This window comes from Ascidia mentula, chromosome 1 (assembly GCF_947561715.1).
Source record: "Ascidia mentula chromosome 1, kaAscMent1.1, whole genome shotgun sequence".
Lineage (NCBI taxonomy): Eukaryota > Metazoa > Chordata > Ascidiacea > Phlebobranchia > Ascidiidae > Ascidia > Ascidia mentula.
In genome coordinates, this window is record NC_138566.1 from 19,672,210 (window position 1) to 19,690,086 (window position 17,877).

The 17,877-nt window shown below is 38.2% G+C and overlaps 4 protein-coding genes across 4 annotated transcripts; 1 reads left to right on the forward strand and 3 right to left on the reverse strand.

Annotated features, from left to right (window-relative positions):
• Positions 1-1,061: 1,061 nt before the first annotated feature.
• Positions 1,062-5,779, reverse strand: LOC145889171 (uncharacterized). The gene is made up of 14 exons (XM_082980066.1): positions 5,710-5,779; positions 5,604-5,633; positions 5,149-5,386; positions 4,666-4,883; positions 4,354-4,449; positions 4,108-4,234; positions 3,316-3,463; positions 2,950-3,140; positions 2,509-2,686; positions 2,370-2,440; positions 2,138-2,273; positions 1,928-2,062; positions 1,638-1,776; positions 1,062-1,228 (listed from the first exon to the last, which is right to left on the reverse strand). The coding sequence occupies exons 1-14, from the start codon at positions 5,777-5,779 to the stop codon at positions 1,062-1,064; spliced, it is 1,944 nt and encodes a 647-aa protein (XP_082836192.1).
• Positions 5,780-6,980: 1,201 nt separating this feature from the next.
• LOC145911644 (5-hydroxytryptamine receptor 2A-like) lies at positions 6,981-8,945 on the reverse strand. The gene is made up of 8 exons (XM_082999054.1): positions 8,799-8,945; positions 8,575-8,738; positions 8,176-8,466; positions 7,974-8,110; positions 7,610-7,766; positions 7,441-7,543; positions 7,217-7,329; positions 6,981-7,091 (listed from the first exon to the last, which is right to left on the reverse strand). Exons 1-8 carry the CDS (start codon positions 8,909-8,911, stop codon positions 7,042-7,044), a joined length of 1,128 nt encoding a protein of 375 aa, XP_082855180.1. The 5' UTR covers positions 8,912-8,945; the 3' UTR covers positions 6,981-7,041.
• A 1,093-nt stretch (positions 8,946-10,038) lies between these two features.
• On the reverse strand, positions 10,039-14,011 carry LOC145896700 (uncharacterized). Its single transcript, XM_082985121.1, has 7 exons — positions 13,955-14,011; positions 13,409-13,594; positions 12,383-12,505; positions 11,864-12,056; positions 11,476-11,658; positions 11,158-11,268; positions 10,039-10,822 (listed from the first exon to the last, which is right to left on the reverse strand). Exons 2-7 carry the CDS (start codon positions 13,555-13,557, stop codon positions 10,598-10,600), a joined length of 984 nt encoding a protein of 327 aa, XP_082841247.1. The 5' UTR covers positions 13,558-13,594; positions 13,955-14,011; the 3' UTR covers positions 10,039-10,597.
• Positions 14,012-14,059: 48 nt separating this feature from the next.
• On the forward strand, positions 14,060-17,758 carry LOC145896684 (wolframin-like). The gene is made up of 7 exons (XM_082985120.1): positions 14,060-14,461; positions 14,631-14,700; positions 14,773-14,971; positions 15,051-15,291; positions 15,579-16,609; positions 16,782-17,021; positions 17,290-17,758. Exons 1-7 carry the CDS (start codon positions 14,353-14,355, stop codon positions 17,503-17,505), a joined length of 2,106 nt encoding a protein of 701 aa, XP_082841246.1. The 5' UTR covers positions 14,060-14,352; the 3' UTR covers positions 17,506-17,758.
• The last annotated feature ends 119 nt before the right edge of the window (positions 17,759-17,877 follow it).

The window sequence follows — 17,877 nt, forward strand, 5'->3', positions numbered from 1 at the left end:
GAGCTGTCAACAGATTGCTTTATGAAATTTCATATATAATTTTATCACAATTTTACTTGGCACGCACTTAATTTTTCAAACTAATTTATAATCTTTTAAGATGTTTTGCACTATCTTCGAATAATTCCTAACACTGTTTGCAGGCGAGAACACACATAACCAAGCAATGGGGTGAGTCATTTTCCTTACCATTGCTACTTAGGGAACGAGCATAAACACCCACCCTGTATATAATTCCAAGCTACAAAAATAAATTGTGAAACGAACAGTGAGTATTTTTTCTAAGCCATTTTCCTTGCTGAATAACAAACAAACAAACCTATATAGCAAGAATACATTCGGTTGTTACTTTGCTGTTTATGAAAAATTAGGCAAATCCCCTTTTACTTGCAAGATGGGCTTACGTGCTGGGTGTCAGGGCATCCAGTGAGAAGTAAGATAGTACAACACAACATGTCTTGTTATATGAACTGTTTCCAAGCATGACAACCGACAAGACTATTTATGGCAAAATCTTTTACCTTGTCCTATTTCTACAACGCAAATTATTTTTCGGTTTCGATAGTCTCTTGATTCCTTTTTTTATTCTATTAAACAATCTTGCGTGAACCGGAACCATATTTTATTACGCCAACAAAAACATACATACGAAACATTTAAAATAGTCTCCAGTCGAATTTACGATTGTACAATTATTGTTCTGCATCTATCGAATGTTAAAGGTAGACATTTTTTAGATGTCAACTGTTAACTGACCACATATACATGCGGAGGCGCCCGACTAAATAACAGATTTATCGCCGAAGGCACCATTCATGATAGCGTTGCTAACGAAAGTTTTGTGGAAATTCAAATCATAAAATAATCTATATTAATGTTTCCTTTTTTAAGCTCCCTGTCTCTCCCCATCTTTGCTTAGATTTATCTGATAAAAAAAGATATTTACGTGATATCTGTTAACAAATGTTTTATTTTTTCCGATTAGCAGAAAAACTACACACACCATTCTTTAGTTTTGTTTAAAAACTCTGTAGCACGAAACTTCTTTTCCTGAAATTTCTTTAAAGTGATGAGGCACGATGTGAACATCTTTTGGATTGACTGATTCGAAACACTGTGTAGCAGAGAATGCATGATGCAGCAAATGTCGCCATAGCAGAATACAGGATCAGTTTCTTTGAATGTTGGCTCGCCAGGTTATCCCCCTCAAAAGCCACATTTTCAGATCCTTAAAAGAAATTTTTTAGTTTCTTTCGAATCAACTAAATTTCCAAACATAAACATAATTTAGTTTGGTATCGTACACTTCGATGGCCACACAAATGTGGGTAAGATACGCCGAAAAAGTAATACCTAAGGAAGGTGTGTATGATTCAAGGGAGAAACGGACCTTGTAGATATTTGCACTATCTTGTCCTGTGCCACACCTTAATCAAGTATTGCTAGTATTAAAAATCGCATATTCCTATCTTAAAAGCGCCAAAAAGTTTGCTTGAAGATCGTCGCAAATGGTAATGATGAAAAGGGCATTGAAATATGTAGCAAGTATTTGGGCAATACCACATTTAAAGTAGCAAAAATGTCACAAAGCAACTGACCAAACAGTGCTTTAGTAAACTAGAAGCATTACTTCCTACCTTCAGCCTTGTCGTCTGACATATCCCACTTTAACTCCGGAATGACACAGGTCCTTCCGTTAGGATGGATATTCATTCCAGAGGGACATGCGCACATCGCATAGCTTCCCAACAAGTGACAGGTGTGCTCACAAGCTTTCTACAAGCAAAATATCTGTAAAGAACGTGGCTAAAACAATGTTTGAGTTTGCCGTGAATTATCTTGCAATGCCGCGCAGATGATAGCTGTATCAAATTTATTGGAGTTATTATTGAGGGAGTATATGGCCTTGAATACATAAACACATTACCTTTTCACATAAATCACTTGGTAAATTGGAATGTTTCAGTGCCTTGTCTTGTTTTGACAAGAATGTAATCGGTCCAATAAAAAGGTGTTTGCTCTCGTGTTCGCTGACGTCACGACGTCTTTTTTTGTTACATCCCTGCCACACAAACAGTCAAAATATCCGTCATGCAGTTACTTCAGAAACACAACATTTAGGTTAAGGCGTCCACACCTGACAACCGGCGTTGGAGCAAAGTTTGACCTCGCAATGAATAAATACTTGTGCAGTTGGTTGACTGTTGAACACAAAGGACGCAAAGCCGAATTCAGCTGGAGAAATGACTTGTGTTTCATTTTGAAAAGTGCAACTATAGGAAAAAACGTAAACAACTTTGAAATTTTGATACCGCTAAACTGTATCAAAGTATAATAGGAAAAAACGTAAACAACTGTATAACATTTACCTGTCAACTATCAGAAAATTTGGCACATTTCTATCAAAACTCGAAGTTTGAGAAACCCAACACGTGGTGACCTGCGAAAAGACATCCACAAAAATGTTGCGCAACACATAATAGGATGACCCAAAATTCGACAACCTACTTCAACATTAATGCTATTATTTTTGGAGGCCGCCTGAACGTAGATCATTTCAGGAACATTAATTTGTGGCAGACTCCCTGAACTGGCTGACAGTGGCATCGTAAAGTTCATGTCCTTGTAAGCTGAAAGTGTCACCTCCACACTCCCATTCTTGCGCATATTTGTTTCGAAAATAACTCTGTGTAAAGAATGTTTGATATTGTGCGGATGAGTCAATATTTCAAACCTAAAAACTTCATTTCCTTTAGAAGTTGATTTAAAGAGCGGGTATTTAAATATAATTGCTTGCGTGTGGTTATGGGTAACTACCGAATTATTCTGCTCAGTAGACGTATTAGGATTACAAATTCTTGACTGGAATGCTCACGTATACAAAAGTCATATTTTCATGTTACTCTTGTTGGTCAAAATCATTGATGTCCACACTTTGCGTAAAAATACCTTCTCTCCATGTAAACGTCATGATACTGAAAATCATTGAGATCAGTGTAGAGACTAGTCTCGTAATCGCAGTTAGCATCAATAAACACAGACGTGTCTCTTCTTATGATGTCACCATCTGCTGGTGGGCCGTGTTCTCCAAGTTCGCCGCGAATCGCGTAGGTATAAAGGATGTAATCAAAACCAGAGTACTGTGAGCACAGAACAAAAACAGTGTCTTTCTATAGGGTTCCTAGGGTAAAAATCTGTACATTTTTACCGACAAAACCAATGCTTAAAAAATTGTCACACGTTTAATATTGCACAAATTATGCAAGTTAATGGATTATCGAGATTGACGCAACGTGCACGTTTTTGTCAGTATACCCTTTGTGTTTGTGTAGTGGCCCCACACTTTGCGTTTCCAACTTCAGCGATAAGGACATTATCATCTACCGCGTAGCAATCTTCATCGTTTGGTACATCGATTCGAATTCCACGTAAGTCAACATATCGTCTTGCACATTCGCTAAACCTGCGAAAAGCCAATATTCAATGCATTTTGGCAGTGTAACGACCAGTTACAAACTCTTTAACAGTACTCCTGTTTATGGAATCCAAAGAATTCGACTAATACGGACTCGGTTTATTCTGAAATGTGACCTAAAATCGTTTTCTTTTTATAAAAATTATACAAAAATTATAAATAACCGTACATTCGTACATTAAACCACGTTTCTGTTGCATGTATATTCGTAACAAATGCTTATAGTTAGATTCTTGCTAGGCTGTTATGATTTCTACAACATTGTAACATCGATTAACTAACTGCCTTCAGACAAATCACCCGATGCTTTGGTTAATTAGTACTTCACGTTAGAAACACCCGTTGCAGTGCTTTGGTTGGTGTTCATGTGGCAAAAATATTTGTTTTTAACTGTTCAATTTAGATGATTTTTATCGATATTACGAACTACAATCACAATGTTTGAAACAAACATCTACGCCAGATCCGGACAATTCGAATCCGAATTAACGAGTTTTAATGTATTCTCTGTGCACTCATTTACCTTTTTCAGAACCAAATTTATTAAAAAATAACTTAAACCAGCATTATTTACACGTGTGTGTAGAACAGTGTAAATAAAAGTTGCAGTGTTGTTGACAGAAAATACTTACACGATCCTGGCGTAACGGTAGCCGCATTGAATGATTCTTCCACCGAAAAACGTGTCCCAAGCGCCGCGTAATTCATCGGGTGAAAAAAAATCATCAGGATTAGGAACTTCCATAAAAGTGGGACAATCTGTTTGGACAAAATTTTTTGTTTGCTTCTGGTGGTTTGTTGAAAGGAAATTAACGTATCACTTACTTAAAACGTTGAAACAAAGCGACGAAAACAAAATTCAATAATTAATCACTTACTTTCAATCGGTTTTTCACAAATGAACGCGTGATGGTGATCAGCAAAACATTCGTGATTTGAGTATTCACCAATTATACAGCCTTCTTCATTTTCACCTTGACATTAATAAACAGATTAATTTGACAGTTTGACGCACAATTGACACAAGTGAATGAACCTAAACGTATAATGCCCGTATTTGGAAGGAAATGAGTTTAGAAACCATGGCTTAACTTTGTGGTAATTGCGACATATTGTTTTTTTTGCTATAAGTTTTACGTATATTCAAACCTCAAAAACAGTCTCAGAAACTAGAGGAATAAACTTCTTACAATCAAATACGTCGAGTGAAGTGCAGTGATGGCCCTCTGCAGGTGTTAAATCTCCAAAAGGTAGAAACGTAACTTCCTCCCCGTCGATGTTGACCCACTTTGTGAAATTACAGGTTTCTGAGTTGTCAAAGGCTTCCAGAAGTAGATCAAAGGGCGGGTGAGGTCCAGCGCCGTAGTAGTAACAATTGTCGGGTTCTTCAGTGCAGTTTTTGTAAGCCCTTAATGTAAAATCAAATAAAAAATAATGAGGGTATTTGGTATTATACGGTTTGACTTTTTTTACATCGAGCCCATAGGTAGTTCTGGGATGGTAGGCCATTTCAAATCTATGAAACAGACATAAACTTGTGCTTTTACAAAAGACAGAGCTTAAACCATCGCATAGACCCAAAATAGCAGATTTCGCTGCATTGGAAAAGACAGTAAACAGTTGTAACTGAGGTTGGTTTAATTTGCCAAGTATTTTTCGGGCTTATAGCTTACCTGGTGTCGTTAAGACCAGTCAACAGGAGTTCACGCAAACATTCACTGAAAACACCTATCCAGTAATAAGGTTGCGATAGGTACGTGTTTGCGGCGAGTCGTTTAAACGTATCCAACGTTTCTTGGTTTGGTATTGAAGCAATTTTGCCTCCCCATCTCTGACAATGACTGGCGGCACCGAACAGGGTATCGTAACGTTTTTTCCCAATCAGGTAGAGAGTATCGTTGACTGCGTACTCTGAATAAATAGCAATCAAACTTATTTGTTGTATGCATGTTCGCGATTGTTTATTCTTGCTTGAAATACTGGATTGAAATCTATTTAAATGACGCAACCAACATTGTGTAATTTAAACTATGTGCAGTTTATCCTTAAGACATACCGATTTCTGATTTAGTATAGACTTACAACATGCCACTCATAATATGACCTCTACACCTATTTTAAAACGTACCGGCACCACCAAGTCTTCCTGTCACAAGACCTGGAAAAGCAAATTTTCAAATATAAAAGAATATTGTTTTGCGACGAAAGGCGATCTGGAGCTCAGATTTACTTACTCGGTACATTTCTTGCCGAAGCCACCTCTGCAACAATAAGCAGGGCCACCATCGAAATCAACATGTTCATATTTCCAATCTTAATAGGTGCAACTAGCAATGGGTAAAGCTAATGATTCTGTCCGGCCAATTGTCTACGTTTTCTTTATTTTCGACAAGTTGTAATATTCAGACTAAAAGTACATATTTCACAGTTACGAGACAATTATACGTACGGGAATCCGTAACACAACTTGACAAAAGCATACCGTAGAAAATAAAGTAAACCAGAGCGTTGTGGTAAAAAGCGCCTGGGGAAAACGTTCTTCTCGTCTTCCTGTATCAACAAAACGAATAATGAACGCTAAAACTGGAATGCAAGCAACACAATTATACTAACAAACAGTAACAATATGCATGATACACCTTCAATAATCTATTGCACAACAAACACTGATCATATCAGAGCGGACACTAGCACAAGGATTGTGTCGTAACATAAACCAGGCGTTAATAACAGGAAACAATAGAACACCGGCGCAGGATGACAACACGGGCGACCACCTGGTAAACTATATTATCATGATTGTCTTATGTTGGTGACTAGAATACACCGCAAATAACATTTTGAACCGTCTCGTAGTTTTCCAAATGACAATAAAACGTCGGTTGTGTGGTTGCTTTTACCTGGCCTCGTTAAGTGAAGTCAAATAGTTGCCTCCCGTGCATTCACTGGACGTTTCGCGTTTGGGTTTGGGGTTAAGTTAGAGAACAAATCAGAACGGTTTTTTCAGGCCCGAGTTCACACTTTGACACATTGTCATCGTAATCTCATTTTCGTCACAAGAATGTGCAGCAATGTGACGACGTCAGTTACAACACGTCTTATACGGTCCTAGGAAAAGCAGGGGCGATTAGAAAAAAGGTGTATTTGTAATTTAAACTATAATGAGATCGAAGTAGAGGTGCATGGACTTAATTTGACTTGACGTAAAACGATACTGCGATTTTAGTGCACAACAGCAAATATGAGACTGTTAGTCGAGGTAAGTAATTCAAGTTAAGCATTTTCCACCCCACTGCCTTGCAAAACGATTCCAGTCTGCCGTTGAAAAATAAATTGCTATTTTCAGTATAACTGCAGTTGCCACAGAGACTGGTATTCTGATTTGTACCTGATTTGTAGCAGACACATCAGTCAATTCTATTGAAGGCACTAGGACATTTGTTGAAGAAAACATTTTATTTACGATTGTTTAGATTTTAGAACACGAATCAACAACATACAATTTCCGATTTTCCAGTCACGCCCTTCGGGATCCTCACCACGGTTCCATTCATAGAAATCTACCCTCAAATTGCGGTAATTTTGTTAACCGATATCTTCCTCGAAATATCTGAAGCTGCGACAGAATATATTCGTTTCAACCACAAAACTCTGGAAGTTGTTAGAATAAAATGCGTTTACAATTGGGCAGTTTATCTTAAATAAATAGCGGCAGTCTTTGTAAAGTAGTTTAATGTTTACCACGAATTGCTCCCAAAGGCCTTCGTTGTTTTCGCCACATTTTGTAAAAGAACTCCTTAACGTTAGAGCGAAAATTTTTGTCGAACACACTGTAGATCAGCACGTTTATCAACCTGCAAACGAAAAACAGTTTGATGTAATAGGTTCCATCGGCGTTTTGTTCTTTTGGAATACTTTAAATACTGAACTTCCTATGCTAATACAATTTTAAGGGAACAACTTGCCCTGTTAGGTAGGAGATGTTGAAGCAGACGAACAAGGGCTTTGAGAAGTTGCTACAGTTTAACCTTCCAGCAGCGATGAAGCCCATAACAGCAATGAAAGGCACTAAAACACAACAAACGGAATTTATCGATCACTTAGTCATGAAAATTGAGATGATGTAATATTTACCGACGCCTATTACGAAACCGATGTTCATTGCAAAAGTGATCTTGAACATTGATATTTCTTGAAGCGCAGTTTTTCTGTTGTACTTCACTCCTCTCAGTGATCTTGACTTGCGCAATTGGAAGCAGGCCATGTGTGTTGTGGTGATTGTCAGTCCGACCTGAATTATTTTACTGGGTGTGTACATATATATGTAACAGTATTTCAGTCTGACACGATACTAAGATTTTGGAGCGTGTGATGTTATGTCCATTGATTTTGGAACTAATGATACCGAATCAAATTTGTCGGAACAATTCTTTCAATTATTTACGATGCTTTATCAACAGAAATAGCAAATACAAACTGACGACAAAAACAAACTTACCATTACCACACAAGGAAGGAGATAAAAGATCATCATTGGAATTATTTGAATGTATGTGACCACGCTGGCAGTAACGTCGAAAGTGTATTGAAATAGAAATACATTGTAGGTAAAGTGTTTTTCGCTGTTGTTCCAAGCTGCAGACACAATTGTTTTATTGACCTTAAAAGTTAACAAAAAAATAATTAATTAATAATCTCACACAGAATAGATGCTGCAACGACTGAAATGATCCAAACTGCGACAAGATGGTACTTTGTTTGAACAATCGTTATCCGGCGGTAAAGGAATGGACACTTGATGGCCATGAAACGCTGTATGCTCATGTAAAGCAGATGGTAGATAGATGAAGTGAGGCAAAATAATGTGAAGACTCCCCACGCAGTTGCATAAATGCTTCCTCGAGACGAATCAAGGCGAGTGTGAAGTTTGAGGACAGAGGAATGTACAGTGTACAGAATGTTCGGGCAAACCAAAGACAAAGTAATAATACCTGTCGCGGCGAAGACAACAAACGCAACATAAGTTTTACGAAACTATTCAAACAAAGTTGTGAGTATTTGCTACACAAACACAAGTGACAGACAAAACAGCATTTTACCTTTGACAGCGTCCGCTACCGCCAGAGACATCTTGCAATAATCGCGCTTTGTTTGTTTTTGCTTCTGCATGCCGGCCGTAACAACAAAAACAAACGTGTTGCCAATGACGACAAGCAAACCAGTAATTATCATAGTGGCAAGGATTCCAATCGCATGGGAGTACCTTTAATGGTAACATTAAATGCGTTAATTTGATCCGTGTATTAGCCGTCAATTTCCTTACCTGCAAGCCTGGCAACGTTCGAGGGGAATTTCCCAACATTGTTCAATAGCGTCCAATGAGCAAAAGGTCGGAAATCCACAAAACGTCAAATTGTTAGTGTCATTGAAAGTCATGTTCCAAAGTAATTTCTCTTTTCATTGCTTATAAAGTTCCACAAACCAAACTAGATAAGATTATACGAAATATTGCACAACCTGTATTATATCTTAATTCAAAGCATGGGCTAATAACGTTTGATTAAATACAACATACATTTATGTACGTTATTTGGGCCGCAGCCTCCTGGCATAAATAGGAAAATTACATCAACATCACTATAACCTATTCAACACTCATTTGATATTGTCCGCTTACTACCTCCAGGACTGCTTATGACTGCTTGGTTCAACAAAGCGTCACCTCCTGTCTGCACAGGGCATGACTTTTTGACATTACCGACATGTTTTCATTCACTCACTCTGACAAAAATACCGCAAAACGTGACTAAATTTCATTTTCTCTTCCAACTGAAGATGGCCTCAAACAACCTGTTTAAAAAAAATTCTTCATTTTGTCACAGCAAAAACTGAAAACTAAACTGTCAACGGCAGAATACAGCAGATTGCTTCCTTCCTGAATGTTTGATCGTGACCTTTGTAGGCTTGGCGCACTTTTCTTTGTTATGACTACATGTTGTTTCTTTATATTGCCTACCTACACTTATCCTCAATCCAGATTGAAAGTTGTAATACTTCTGTGGGAGGTAAACAGACATATGGCCTGAGGGTAATTTGTGCATTTGCTAGACAATTCCTATCACCAGTGAGGTTGAGATACGTTTTAATGCCACCCGCGGTTATTTAATCGATTGGTTGGCATGCATGGTAACTGATAACATTCGATCCAAGCGAAACCAAATCAAGAAGTTCCATAGATTTTAAATTAATTTATTTCAGATGAAATCTCAAAACGTTGTTTGTCTTATTGCTATATTTTTCTTTTCAAAAAACATAGCTTTGTTTTATTGTGTAGCGTGCGCGAACCGTTACAATTGTTTTCGACAATATCAATGGGTTACCTTAACGCAAAAGCCTTATAACCACATACGACCCTGCGTGTATTTATCGGTGATTTTGCCTTTTTTATCAAACCAGGACTCAGAAAACCCCAAACATATTTCTTCTTCTTAACTTGAAAACAGAGAATACGCTTGTGGAAAACCAGTTTTTTATTTAAACAAAATCAAACTTTCAGACCACTTCAACATTATAATTCAACACAGCGTGAAGAATTATGGGTAAATTACCCAGACACAAAACTGTAGGAAATATAAGATCCGAATGGACAGAAAAACAACAATTCAAACGTGGGGAAATGCATAATCTTGATTTCAATCCAATATCAATTTTTGTTGCACTCAAATGTCCGATTATGTCTGATTGCCTTTGGATGTACTATGCCGCTTCTTTAGAGCAAAAATGGCGAGTATTTACATAACATGTCCACAAAAAAGAAAAATTGGAAATAAAAATCCAATTGGGTATTATATACCATAATAATAAATAATGGCTCGGTTGGAATTTTTAAGCATCTATACCATTTTTAAGGATGTCGCAGCGAACAAATGAACACAAATGCCAAATCAAAAACTTTATTCACACAAGTTAAAGGCAAACGGCAAAGGTACGACGTGTCATGCTTCTAATAAGGACATATCATAAAAAATAATTTTAACTGTCTCCACAACATTTTGCGAAGAATTTCAGCTTCAAAACGCCGAAAGAGACAATTGTGTGCAAATCAACAGTAGTAATTGCAACTTAGGAGTAAGTCTTGTTGAAGATCCTCTGTACGTACTGACCGACGGTCATGCCCTTCAGATCGTCGGTGGACATGTCAAGCAGGGTGACATTGTTGTTGGCCAGATCACGCTTAATCACCGTCTCCGCCACCGGGAGGTCTTCGCTAGGATGGACAAAAAAGGCAATCGAACGACGAGTGGATTTTTTCTGTTTCTCGTCACTTGGTGCCAGGATACGATGGGGCTGTAACAAAGTTGGGAAGTTGGCTTCAAAAAGGTAATGAAAGTAATCTACTATGACCGTACAGTAAAGATACAGATCAAAACTGAAGCAAAATGTTTAGTGTGCTACTTCCATTTCACTCTGTGACATAAACTCGGGTATTGTGAAACGAATTTGAGACGTGTTCGTTAGTTAGTTGGATTACCATAGTGTTGTAATGACATTTCGTGTTAAGATACTAAAGAATGTTGTAGCTAATAACCGGAAAAGGGGGTTGGAATTCTGCGCTTTAGAATCTTATTACGGTCAACAAATGCGCTCCTGAATCAGCGAAGTAAGGGAGTAGAACGTCTTACCGTCGATCTTAACTTTCCGTTTGTCCAATACTGAAGAATATCAGCGACATTTATAAGCACTGAATCTTTAATAGGGACAGCATCAATGTAATCACCATCAGTAGTTTTAATCTGCAACGCACAATCACAACGTTATCGTGGGTGTGTTGCGTCAAAAGCGCTCAGCCGCAAAACTAAACAAATTTATGATTGTCAAAGTTTTGCTGTTTTTTTTTCGTTTATTCGGCCAGATATCATTGCCACAACAAAAGGCGAAATTTAAGACTAAGTTAGGGAGCAGAATAATTTGCATAAGGGAAGACGTATCCTATGGTATACCTGCAATCCACCGACTTGGTCCTGGAAAAGCAGTGTAAGAGATCCGTAGTCTGTGTGTTCCAGTAAACGAACTTGTCCTTCCTCCAACTCGTCGGTAACTGGGGGGTACATTAAAAATCGCAAAGACGAATGGTTGTTCGGTTCCAGTATGCTGCTGTGAAGATGAGCCAAGTGCTTTGAATTCTACAAGAAAACCATCATTGAAACCGTACTCAAATCAATGGACGTCTGAACACTAGGGTATTATAGCGTATACGGGATTGCCATTCTAAAGGGACGTGCATATAGCTTTATGCTTACTTAGTCAATACGTTTCAGAATGATTTACTTTTTGAGAATATGATTTTGGTCATGCGGAAAAATTACGGCAAATGATGCAAAAATTTACCGGAAGCTCAAGGGCATGTGAGAGGGCCTCCAAAATTCTCAACGCGAGGGTCTTACAATCCTTCATAAATCCGACGGTGGTTGTGGAGAAGCCAGGAACCAGCTCGTCCGGCCATTTCGTCGTTTTGTCGCTCACCACCCTACCTGATATGTTGAACGATTCCTTGAAGTCGCCAGGCTTGTCCAGTCCAAGTCTAAATAACGGTTATGTCAAAATGTGCACGTTGTTTGTGTTTTCGGCCAATATGTTTCATTGGTCCGGTGTCTAAAACCTAAAGTTGCACTTTCTCTTACGGGTTCGGATGACCCCATGGCCAAATTTTTTAAACTTCGTGGATCACCATTCAAGCATTTGCAAAATTTTATGACCTTTTTTAGGTTGGTTGTGACCCTGTGATAAATTTCACCCTAGTTAAGAAACCTTGAGTAAGGCCGACGAGATCACGATAGTTTTGTCACGGGTGTGAACTTTACTTGAAATCATTCGGCAAACGAAATAACAAAAACTCTTGTGTCTAACCGTTCCTTGGCCAATCGGTCGTAACCGAAATTCGTTGCTGCATCGCGATTGTATTGTGCTTTTTCTTCTGGACTCTTTCGAAAAAACGTCTCGGTGATTCGGTTTACTTCGTCCACTGACGAACTGTGCAAGAAATAGGATATTATGCTAAACCGTTCGACGTTTTTTAGCTTTTGTTAACATCACTTTGGAATGAATGTTACAGACAACGAGGAACACTTTCAGTAACAGTAATTAGTTTTTGTGGTAGTGGTGCACAATATTTCAAATGTGATTAATAAGTGGATGTCGACCTGACAAATAGATTATATGTGCAGCAATGTCATTTCGAACTAACTTCCAAGCAGGTTCCGCACACAAACTAATAAACAACAAGCTGTATATACATTACACATATTCACCTGCCATAATACAAAAATTGCCAAACCAAAATAATTACAACTTTAACATTTTGAGCCTTAAAACATTTACCTTTTATCTGACAACTCAAAAACAGATTCTTGCCATAGTGTTTTATACAATCTAGTCTTGTGGCATGCCTTGTTTAGGTAATTAATAGTTTTGAAACAATACTTTCTTTACAAGTAAAGATCTTAAAACACCTTCTAAAAGTTATTTTTTAAATATCACTGCAAATTTGATGGTAATTAAGTCAGGGACCAAATCTCAATCTGTGTTTTGTTTTTCATTTTAACAATATTTTATTTCAATAATCTTTTGAAACTGAGGGCATTAAGCCACTGGTTTATTTACACAAAATGAATGACATGCTTCAATGGACATGTTTGCCTTGTATTGTGTACCCATGTTATAACAAGACTGAGTAACAAACTTGCTAGTAGGGAATTGACAACCTGTTGACACCTGATGGTAGAAATAGGTTGTCATATATATTCAGATGAAACTCCTCAATAACCATTACAGTACGGGAATAATAAAGTTTACTAAATATTTTGAACTTCATATAAAACAAATTGATACAAGGAATGGCAACACAGTGCTTTAATTTTATTTACTTTGGTTTACCTTGATATTCCAGTGTTAATCAGGTAAACGAAACCAATGTTTTCAAATGCACTGCAGATTTTTCGGCCAATATGCTGTGTATCAATTTCATCGACCGTGGAGTTTTGAATTCCACACTTTTTAAAGTCCACAATAGGTATTTGATGCATTATTATGAAGACTCTGCTACAACCATGAATCGAAAACCTTTAAAAACATTAAAAACAATAATAAAAAATCAATATGCAAGAATATGAACACAAAAAAAACATTTAAAACTTTTCTTCATAATTTTTCAATGCAAGCACTTCCCACATGTTGTTCACAAGTAAGTATTTGTATTGAAACATCACTAGACTAGCTAGGCATCGAATCATCATGACCTAGCATAATTGCTCTAATAAAGTCTCAATATTTTGTCCTGAAAATATAAACGCAATTAATGGCGGGTTAGCAACTAAACCCTTCTTATGTTCTATGCCATTGTATAATGAGCAAATGGGTGTGCGCACGACGGGTAGCATTTAACACCATGATCAACTCCACATCAGCAGTTCCTTGACAAACCTGGCGATGAATGTGTGGGGATTCCCCGTCCAAATAACTCCAGTTGCCCGTGACGCAACACACTGTACAGCTGCATAGAAACAAATATGACTAGTCCCGATTGTTGCGTGACACACAGCGAACGCGTGAAACACTTTTGCAAACAACAGGGAAGTGTAAAGAAAACCTTTTCTACGCTTGTCACGCGCAGTAGATGGAGACCGGATACCATAACGTATTCGTAAACATTATTCACAGTTCCAAAGCCTGCATGCTTAACTACCGGCTTCTTGTCGCAGACTGTCAGTAGTTTTGACTCGTTCGCTAACAGGAAAGAGAAGTGCATGCGTGGGGAATTGTAGATTAACTTTCGTTACTTTAATAAATATCGTTTTTCAAGTTGTTAGTAATTTCCAAAGATGGAGGATTTGGATAAAGTTAATTCCTCACCTTCAGACAGATGGAAGGAAGCATCAAAACATTTAAGCACTGAAGCTTCAATGATTAAGATTCTCCAATCTAAATCTGGTAATCCAAGCTATGACAAATTATGGCTTTATATGTGTGTCCAGTGTGTGTATGTAGTTTGTATCATGTGTATAGTTTCACAATGATAAGAGTTTTACTGTGGAGACAGGACACTGATGCATCCTTTACAAATACATTCATGTAACCAGTCTTTGACATTTTTTCTTAGACAAAAAGCTGTTGAAAATTGATGCTGCCAACATTCCTTTGATTGAAAAAACCATTAAAAAATTACAAAAGTGGGTTATTGAATCGTGTGGAGAGTTAACTGTTCATTAAATCAGAAAAGGTGACTTTTTTCTGTTTTCCAGAGCTAAAGGTCAAGACAACTTTACAGAAACAGACTTTGAAATTTTGAACAAGCGGTTTATGCAAGGTCACTTGCCTAGATACAAAAAATCTCTTGCTAAAGTAGATCAACTTGATGATGAAGACGATGACGACGATGAGGATAATGGTGCCACTTTTCACTTATTCAACGCGACCGGAAATATTGGCTACTTTAAAAAGGTTCATGACTTCACAAATAGCGACAAAGTGTTTTTATAATTTGGTTTAGTCAGTTTGAATAATGAGAATGTTTTTGCAGGCCCTCAACTTTCAAGTTAATTTGCTCAACCAGTTTCAAAATTACATCTTTAAGTATGCAACAAAGATGGGATACACTTGGTTTACATCGTTGATACCTATTAACCAAATCTACACATTGGCTGTATTTTTGCTTTACACCTATGTTCTAAATGCTTCTTTTTTGATGGTGTTTATACCACTACTTTTGACTTTTGGATCTCTGACTGTTGTCATTGTTTCATCACTGAGGATTTTAAGAGGTATGGGTATTTTGCTTGTAGTTTTTCTTTATAACCAAAGACTTGTTGGAGTAGTTCTGTATTTTGCCTGTCAACGCAACATATTATGCCTTATGGTAAATGACTTACCATCTTACAATATTCTGTACTTGGAAGTACTAAAAAACTACTTGGCAGTATGTGGAGCACATAATTCTAAATAGGACAGCCAAAGCTATAAACCTGCATAAATTTGTCAATTTCATCACAATTATGTTAAAATGGTTTTAAGCTTTTAGTTGTTTCGTCATAAACAACTGTTGTTACAGGACAACGTCGCTTCAAAGAATTTTTGGCCTGGTCTGATTTGCTAGTGTCTGTTGACAAAGCATTGGAAGTAGAGAAAGCGGAGGAAAACTACTTTAAAAACCACATATCGCCAGTTCTAGCCCTTCCACCAGCTGTAGCCCTATTGGTCATGTCGGTCTCAGTGGAATCTGCATATGCACCTGAAGCACCCTTGGCTTTACTTTCCTTTGGCTTTTTTGTGACCTGTGCTTGGTCACTGAGCAAGTTTAACGACCAGCTGTATGTTCTATCTCTTGCAAGTTTTGTTTTTTCCACCTTCTTGGGAGGGTTCAACCCAACCGCAGAAACGGGATGGTTTTCAATGCAGTTTCCACTCATTTGGACGCACAGTTTTGTGCTAAATGTGAGCCTCGGCAGTGTCATGCGTATCCTCTCGTTTGTTCTCTTTGCAAAAATTCCCTTTCAAAGGCAATACAGATGCGGCAAGATGGCTGTCATGCAGTGTTGGGTGCCATTGGTAGTTACCGCAGTATGGTGGGAACTTTTTGCCATGTTTTTTAGCCAGAGTTCTTGGCAAGGTCTTGGGCAAACCTTTGCCCTTTTTGTGGTGACCCTCGTGTCTCTGCCACTCGCCGGTCTCGTGTTTTTCGTTTCGTTTCTCCGCTTGATTGTCAACCTCAACTTAACCTTTCTGGCGGGAACAATCTTTCTTTTGCTGATATCAGCTTGGTTGATAAAAGCTTCCAAACAGAATTTCGAATTTAAAAAGAAGTTTGAGAATCTAAATCTGGGCCCGTCTTTAAGGCTGCTGCTCTTCATCGTGGCTTGTATGATTGGTTTGACAATGTACGCCACATTAATCCCGTCCGGTTTGGAGGTGACCCAGTCCACGTTGCGGGAAACTGAATACGCGTCCTCTTGCCTTTTAGCGAAAGAAACTATCCAAGAAAAATTGCAGCAGCAAACGCTCTGTCGCGAATTGAACGGGCACCACATTAGAGATTGGAACGGCGTGGTGACAAACGTTCAAATAACCTCGACTGAAAACAAGGTAGATCTTTTTGATATAATTCGGTCAGTTGTTTTAAGTCTGGGTTATGTTGGAAGGCAACGAAGTAGTTTGTAAATCATGTTAATTGCAGTTTGCCCGAAGGTGGATGTCAATTAACACAGCTGGGTTTTGTATTGACTAAAAAGTGACATGTTGTTTTCTTTAAATGAAGGTGGAGTCAGTTGCTAACGTTCTGCCGTCGGTTGTGGCCGAAAGTCTAGCTTGTATGTACGGGGAACGATATACTGAGTGCAACGAATCAGGTGAAGATGATTTGCTCTGTTCTATTTCCAAACTGAGTCAAAAGCCGTGCCACCTGCAAAAATACAACCGTCATAAGTTTAGCGTGTCCGTATTGTTGACTGAAGGCGAAGGATCCTCGTTTCATCTTACTGCTGGCCACACATTTCAGGTACGCTCAACATCGAGTTTGTGGTGCATGTTTTTAATTTTGCTCAATTTTTCTTAAAGTAAGCGCTAGCGCCCACCGGGGGCCGTTTGTCATGAAATTGAAGCCACCGCATCGCAAATCGTTTGCGTGTTTTGTGCAACAAAATTTGTCCGAACTAAATGGAAAAAAATACATTTGGCTGCTGGCGACGCAAATTTTAATTGTTAATCAGATTCGCTACGGGCGACGTGTTTTTAACCTTTGTCCCAAGCTGTTGATCCTTTTGCAGGCAAAACTAACCAAATTGTCAGTGGGAGATAATGTGGTGTTCAGTGGCAAACTTAATCACGATGCAGGTCGCATTTCTCTTGTCCACCTCAACACTGCCGGTTCAATAGACATTGCAAAAATCGTGGGAAGTGAACAGACCGTCTCGTCGATCATCGAACAAGCGTGGATGTCGCTTTTCCGCTTTATCTTCTACCCTGTAATCATTGCCGTTTAAAAATTGTTGCCACACCCTTGCTCTATCATTCATATGCATTTTCTGTAGCTCTCCAGCATTTATGTTTCAGGTTGTTACTGAATGTCAGTGCACTTTTTGATCTCTGGTTTTGCACCTGTACCTGCGCATGCGTTTCTTGCTACTATTGCCTTGTCTTGACCCTTGTTGCACCACATATTTGCCTAATTAACCGTTTCTTGATACGCAAATTCCTTAGCACTTAACAATTTTTCAACAATGCAGTAAACGGATAGTTCTATTTGGTTTGTTTTCCGATACAATATGATACATAGTCCCAATTCGTTATTCCGAGCCCCGAACAGAACAAAACCTCGACGTCCGACACCAAATTATTTTTTCCTGGTTAATGGG

What these genes read in the sequence shown, in the direction of transcription:
- LOC145889171 (XM_082980066.1), bottom strand. Translation starts at nt 5,779, where the DNA reads ATGAACATGTTGATTTCGATGGTGGCCCTGCTTATTGTTGCAGAGGTG. An exon ending in ACTGGTCTTAACGACACCAG is followed by an intron (nt 4,884 to 5,148) that starts GTAAGCTATAAG and finishes TTTTACATTAAG; the next exon opens with GGCTTACAAAAACTGCACTG. An exon ending in TTGTGAAAAACCGATTGAAA is followed by an intron (nt 4,235 to 4,353) that starts GTAAGTGATTAA and finishes TTGTCCAAACAG; the next exon opens with ATTGTCCCACTTTTATGGAA.
- LOC145911644 (XM_082999054.1), bottom strand. Translation starts at nt 8,911, where the DNA reads ATGACTTTCAATGACACTAACAATTTGACGTTTTGTGGATTTCCGACC. An exon ending in GAACGTTGCCAGGCTTGCAG is followed by an intron (nt 8,739 to 8,798) that starts GTAAGGAAATTG and finishes TTACCATTAAAG; the next exon opens with GTACTCCCATGCGATTGGAA. An exon ending in GCCTTTGGGAGCAATTCGTG is followed by an intron (nt 7,092 to 7,216) that starts GTAAACATTAAA and finishes ATTCTGTCGCAG; the next exon opens with CTTCAGATATTTCGAGGAAG.
- LOC145896700 (XM_082985121.1), bottom strand. Translation starts at nt 13,557, where the DNA reads ATGCATCAAATACCTATTGTGGACTTTAAAAAGTGTGGAATTCAAAAC. An exon ending in CACATGCCCTTGAGCTTCCG is followed by an intron (nt 11,659 to 11,863) that starts GTAAATTTTTGC and finishes GTTTTCTTGTAG; the next exon opens with AATTCAAAGCACTTGGCTCA. An exon ending in ACGGAAAGTTAAGATCGACG is followed by an intron (nt 10,823 to 11,157) that starts GTAAGACGTTCT and finishes ACTTTGTTACAG; the next exon opens with CCCCATCGTATCCTGGCACC.
- LOC145896684 (XM_082985120.1), top strand. Translation starts at nt 14,353, where the DNA reads ATGGAGGATTTGGATAAAGTTAATTCCTCACCTTCAGACAGATGGAAG. An exon ending in GATTCTCCAATCTAAATCTG is followed by an intron (nt 14,462 to 14,630) that starts GTAATCCAAGCT and finishes ATTTTTTCTTAG; the next exon opens with ACAAAAAGCTGTTGAAAATT. An exon ending in ATATTGGCTACTTTAAAAAG is followed by an intron (nt 14,972 to 15,050) that starts GTTCATGACTTC and finishes ATGTTTTTGCAG; the next exon opens with GCCCTCAACTTTCAAGTTAA.